The sequence below is a fragment of the Sinocyclocheilus rhinocerous genome, unplaced genomic scaffold, assembly GCF_001515625.1.
Source record: "Sinocyclocheilus rhinocerous isolate Xijiao unplaced genomic scaffold, SAMN03320098_v1.1 scaffold308, whole genome shotgun sequence".
Taxonomy (NCBI): Eukaryota; Metazoa; Chordata; class Actinopteri; order Cypriniformes; family Cyprinidae; genus Sinocyclocheilus; species Sinocyclocheilus rhinocerous.
Genome location: NW_015664994.1, coordinates 1,434,201 through 1,440,628, shown reverse-complemented (window position 1 = coordinate 1,440,628; position 6,428 = coordinate 1,434,201). Strand labels below are relative to the sequence as shown.

At 37.3% G+C, this 6,428-nt stretch overlaps 1 protein-coding gene across 1 annotated transcript in view; it reads left to right on the top strand.

Moving 5' to 3' along the window:
• LOC107730671 (EH domain-containing protein 1-like) overlaps positions 1–4,734 on the top strand; it is an 8,486-nt gene extending 3,752 nt beyond the window's left edge. Inside the window, exons 3-5 of the mRNA XM_016541536.1 lie at positions 2,497–2,909; positions 3,471–3,635; positions 3,736–4,734. Coding sequence (XP_016397022.1) covers positions 2,497–2,909; positions 3,471–3,635; positions 3,736–4,263 — 1,106 coding nt within the window. The 3' untranslated portion in view covers positions 4,264–4,734. The remainder of the gene's footprint in view (positions 1–2,496; positions 2,910–3,470; positions 3,636–3,735) is intronic.
• Positions 4,735–6,428: the final 1,694 nt, after the last annotated feature.

The following is a 6,428-nucleotide window of genomic DNA, read 5'->3' as shown; positions in this document are numbered from 1 at the left end:
TGTGCTGCACACATCTGAATATTTGGGTTGAAGTGTTCTGGAACAGTGTTGTAAATACAACTTAACCACTGATTTCTAGTTCTGTCCATTTTTGGAAAGCCAAACAAAGTAGTTTCGCTTTCACAATGAAACACAGAGCCACACATGGCGGCCTTGAGTGAGCATTTTATTTTATTTTTGTTATTAAAAATAAGAAAAAGAAGCAAATTACAAACGCAATAGAACAAATAAATATGAAATAAACTTTTAATTTATTCAGCTACAGTATTATTTAACATGTATTAAGAAATATTACAGAAATTGAATAAAGTGTATAAATAAAACATTGCACAGTCTTCACTGTATCAATCAAACATGAACTTATTAAAGATCCAAAAGTGATTCAGTCAAGTGCAGTGAGAGATTAATATTAATAATGACAGACAGCTGGCAAATTAGACTGCTGTCCCTTTAAGACCAACTGCAAAGATCCAATATACTAATACACAACCGGTTTTCACCCAACTGTTTACGTTTTTTTAACACATAACTGACTGTGTTTATGGGAATACTCCACACAATGGGCATTTTGAGGTAATTGTGTGCGCGTATTAGACCATTCAAGCACAATAAAACACGAAAGAGATCTGTTTTCATGATTCACATTAGGGCTGCATCTGATTACAGAACCGGCTTTACTGACAAGATGCGCGTTAAATATTGCATGCGTTTTATCGTGCAGCCCTAATTCACATGCTGACTGAGAGAGGGGCTTTCAGTGCGTGCTGTCAGTCAGCACGAGAAGCGGATTGAGTTCTTATTCACTGCTTATTGCACTTAATAACTCTATCAAGTGCGTCCCACTCTTTTTCTCATTCATGCATGTTTCCTTATCATTCAAAGGTGTATATAACTTTTAAGTATAATACTGTTACGCAGATATATTTGCAAACTGAGAATACACGATATGGCAAAATCTCTAACGATAGACACTTTATTCCGCGGTAACGATACTGTCATACCGCCCAGCCCTATTCCACACTAATACTATCTGATAATACGCTTGAACCCCATTCTCATTCTCAACAGGAAGAATCCGAAGGAAATGCTGAGTTGGCCCGTATGTCAACTCACTGCAGACTACAACTGTAGATACAGATAACAAAGAGACAGTGTTAAGAAACAGAAATGTGGCATTGTTACAGAATATGTCTCAAGAAGTCATGTGACCCTTTTGTCCCTTCCGGGGCCCATTGAGCCAGTAACCAGATACTGAGATCCAGGTGCCCCACTTACCATAGACACACAGCAGTCATGCTACAGACCCTGAGACTTCCTCACCACTAGTCCCAGCAGAGACACAGCAGACTGTCCCGCAGTTGTGGCTATATGGGATTAAGCATGAAAGGCTATTTGAGCATTTCTGTCTGACTGCAGCTCAAACGGCCTTTGTGCTCCATGTGTGTTGCTCTGGGTTGCTATTATGATGTCATTGTGCCGCTTGCATCTACTTTTGCAGCTGGAGGTCATCCTTGTGGGAAGGTGTGTACGGTGAATGGCTAGAAATAGGGTCATGAGCTGGCATCCAGTTTAAAATGTGGAACTAAAAGTTCCTGTGTGGTACAGGGTCATGGGGGATTTTTCTCAGAAAATGTTAGCAGTTTTCCCAGAAGCGCCTCTCATTGACCAACACAGGTTTTTTTTTTGTTTTTTTGATTGTGATTATTTTTTTGTTTTTCTTTCTGAATTTCATAAATGTTTTCCTGGGTCAGTAGTATCATGCCTTTTCAAACCAAGGGGTTGTGTAGATTTTCAATGCAACTTTCAAAAACAATTTATCTAGTGATCATTTAAAAAAAATACATTTTCTTTTATTAATTTAAAATGTTAGAACTAAATTAAAATATATAATAATTTAAAATAAATATAAACATTTAATTGATTGTGTTAATTTAAAATTTTGTAATGGATTATTTATTTTATTTATTTTTTGTAAGCCTCATATCCATACCATATTTTCTTTCTTTATAGTTCTGACAGCCTGGTAACAGGTTACACTTTACTATAACCTCATGTTTTTTTTTTCTGTATGTATGTAGTTTTCCCATAAATGTCTTCCTGTAAAATTAAATGCAGCTTTCAAAAACAACAATTTATGTTACAATCATTGTAGGTTAAAATAGTGTTTGCACATTGATGATGGGTCCCTTTCAGTTCCTCTACACCCGGGGATTTCACAGGCAGCAGATCTCTTTTTCTCTGAATACATGGCTTTATAGTTGCTGTTTACAGTTATGTGAATTCACTGAGATCAGATGACGCTGTCACTAATCAAATCCATTATCCCTGACCTCCATTTCTAATAATAAAGCATGTTGCATGCAGCCCTGCTGAGCTTTGATTTAGGGCCCATGTGCAACAAATTCCGATCTGTGTCAGATGTGAGCGAAAGATCGGATTTTTGTGCCAGTGTAAACGCAGCCTAATGCACATCTTTCTAACTTCTCTCAATTGCAGGCTATGACTTTGCCGCAGTTCTTGAGTGGTTTGCAGAACGAGTGGACCGAATCATCTTGCTCTTCGACGCCCACAAGCTGGACATTTCTGATGAGTTCTCAGAGGTGATCAAGGCCCTGAAAAACCATGAGGACAAGATGCGTGTGGTTCTGAACAAAGCTGACCAGATCAGCACCCAGCAGCTGATGAGGGTGTATGGTGCCCTCATGTGGTCACTGGGGAAGATCATCAACACCCCTGAGGTGGTCCGAGTGTATATCGGCTCATTTTGGGCTCAGCCACTTCTGATCGCAGATAACAGGAAGCTGTTTGAAGCAGAGGAGCAGGACCTCTTCCGGGATATTCAAAGTCTTCCCCAAAACGCAGCTCTGCGGAAACTCAATGATCTGATCAAAAGAGCACGTCTCGCTAAGGTGAAACTATGACATTTTTGCATTTTTTTTTTGCATTTTGCATATGACATTTACACTAGTATTCAAAAGCTTAGGGTCAGTAACATTAAAAAAAACAAGAAATTTATGCTTTTATTCAGCAAGGATGCATTCAATTGATCAAAAATGATAGAAAAGGCATTTATAATATATATAACTGTTTTCAACATTGATAATAACAATGCATGTTTCTTGAGCACCAAATCCGCATATTAGAATGATTTCTGAAGGATCACGTGACACTGAAGACTGGAATAACTTGCATTTTAAAATATATCAAAATAGGAAACAGTTATTTAATTTTTTTCCCCCACTTGATTGTGAGGGTTGAAGTTCAATGTGTTGGTCCATGAAAATGCCTTTTAGCTGGATATTTTTATGAACGTTAAACCCCAATAAGTGTACTTTTTTGAGTTTGAGTTTCACTTCTTATTTTCACTTTATGGAATAACCTAATACTTGTGAGAAGTGTAGTTCTGACACGCTAAACTGCACAAATGCTATTTGTATTTAATTTGAGTGCATTGAATACTTTCCTTTTAGGTACATGCTTACATTATCAGTGCTCTGAAGAAAGAGATGCCAAGTGTATTTGGGAAAGACTCAAAGAAGAAAGAGCTTATTAACAACTTAGGCGCTATATATGAAAAGATTCAGAAAGAGCACAACATTTCACCAGGAGACTTTCCTAATTTAAAGAAAATGCAGGTATGAAGCTATGAATTTTTATCCAATGAATTAAAGTTTTATAAAGATCTTTTCTTTAAAAAATAAAAACACAACACAATCTTTTTTTTTTTTTTTGCAGGAGTTGCTAGCTGTTCAGGACTTCACCAAATTTGCTGCCTTTAAGCCAAAATTGCTAGAGTCAGTGGAAGACATGCTAGGTAACGACATCGCTAAGCTCATGACGCTGGTCCGTAAGGAGGAGGCTGCCATGACCAACCAGTCAGTGAAGGGTGGTGCATTTGAGGGAACCATGAATGGGCCATTTGGTCATGGGTATGGAGAAGGTGCAGGTGAAGGCATTGATGAGCTGGAATGGATCGTGGGCCGTGATAAGCCATCCTATGACGAAATATTCTACACGCTCTCACCAATTAATGGGAAGATATCTGGTGCCACGGCTAAGAAGGAGTTGGTGAAGTCCAAGCTGCCAAACACAGTGCTTGGAAAGGTTTGGACTCTGGCAGATGTTGACAAAGATGGCTATCTGGATGATGAAGAGTTTGCGCTTGCGAATCACCTGATTAAGGTAAAGCTTGAGGGGCACGAGCTTCCGGCCAAACTGCCTGCTCACCTTGTGCCACCTTCCAAACGGCAGGAGCAGAATTGAAGAGCTGGCTTGAATTTCAGTGGCTCTCAGCTACATTCCAAAGTGCCCAAGCCACTCTTCTAGCTTGTTTTGACCATTCAGTTGACTAACCAGTCTTCAGGAACTCGATTGTCTTAATCAAAAATGCTTGGCTAAGAATGATAGGACTGAGAAGACAAACCAAGAACTTATGTGCCAGTGAGAGACCTTTTCTTTCTTCTGCTTAATTTTAAAAATGAGGAAATGCTTGGAAATGGAGAAACCACTATGAGCACAGAAAGAATTCAAATTGATTGCAAAACTTCTATGATACTGTTTAATGGGCATTTGAATGAGGTTGTAAAGCAGCAGGCAAAGATTTGAGTTGAATTTTTTTTAAAAAGTGAAAATACTCCATATATGGTATATAACTCCAAAATGATTTTTTTTTTTTTTTGGCAAAACTTCTTTAACTTATTCTTTTCCTTTAGAGCTATTTTATCTGTTTTTTGTTTGTGTGTTTTTTTGTTTTTTGTTGTTGTTTTTTTAATACTGATTGTTTTGATTTAATATCTCTAAACTATATATCAATATATGCATTCTGTAATTTTGAGGGTGTATCTTTACTTTCCTTTGGGATCTTGTGATCTGAATGCTTACCTTCATTTGAATGCAGCAATTACATAGACCAATAAAAAAGTTTATTTGTAAGCTGTGCTTCAAAGACTGCTTGAGTTTTCTGCATTTAGAAACATTTTACAAATTGTAGTGTGTAGTGAAACCTTTGGAAACAAACACCAAACAGAGTTATTGAGTTTGAGGGGAAAATCTCTTCTTGGAATGACTGTAATGCAATGGCAGCATCATATTTCTCTCTGTTTATCAAGTTATGTTGAGGCATGTTGAGGTGCTTTACTGTACAGTCTTGTTTCCTTTGGCAGCTATTGGGAGTTGATCGAAGATTTTTTCTTCTTATGCGGCTGGCTTACTTTCTTAGTTTGGTGTAATGTGAACCCTCATGCAACACGTTTTTGGCTGAAAGGAAAAAGGCCACCTATTGGTTCCACATTGGTTTGTTTACATTATTTAAGATGCATCTCAAGATGTCTCAAGTTTGGGGTCAGTAAGATTTCTTAGAGGAAATTAATGTTTTTATTGAGCAAGGAAGAATTCAGTTGATCAAAAGTGACAGCAAAGACTTACATTGTCACTAAAAATATATATTTCAAGTAAACACTGTTCTTTTGAACTTTCTAGTCGATAAAGAGTCAGCTAATTAAAATGATTTCTGAAGGATGCTGTGACACTGGAGTAATGGCTGCTGAAATTTCAGCTATGGCATCACAGGAATAAATGAATAAATGTAATTTGACAAACTTTTGAACAGTACTTATCTTAATATGCATACTACTTTCTTTTGGCAGTGATATGTGCATTTCAATATCACCGTATACTATCAGCATGCATTCTGCCCCATAAAAACCTCAGCTTACCTCCGTTTGAACTTTCTCATTGCCATTTCTCTGTTTATGCATTCTGTTTTCACAACACACTTTGCATGAAGGTGCTAAAGTTCCCAGTAATGTCCTAAGTGACAGTAAGAATGCAGATGTGAAGGGTTTAAAATTACCACCATTAACTCACCCTATATTTGTGCTTAATCCTAAATTAAAATGGCTTTGCTAGATATGGATAAAGCATGAGAGCCTAGTTGCATTGCGAGGGACACTAACATGCAATTCATATAATGCCATATAATTTGTTAGACCTGACCCGTTTAGCACCTCCTCCTTACTGACACCGTAACCTAAACCATTCTATTAGAGATGCTGGTTAATAACAGCCATGTGTAAAAGGGTGATGCATCTTTAGAAGAGGTGTGAGACTAAAAAGCAATGACAGATTTCTAGCAGAGAATTGCTTCACTGCTCTGTGCATGTTTATGAGTATTTAAATGATCACTTACTGGCCATATTGTTTATTTTAAGCTGCCCATTACAAATAACCAAATGAAAAATCAGCTAATTAGATCCATACCCCATAGTGTATGTCACCATGTTAATCTTAGTTCCCTGTTGAACAGAATAAACCACATTAACAGAATATATGGAATCAATAAAACCAGACATTCAGTTAAAAGAACTAAACTGATTTATTGAGGAATTTTCCAACTGCATTTGAAGCGGAGTACAAAATGACTGTTGAAC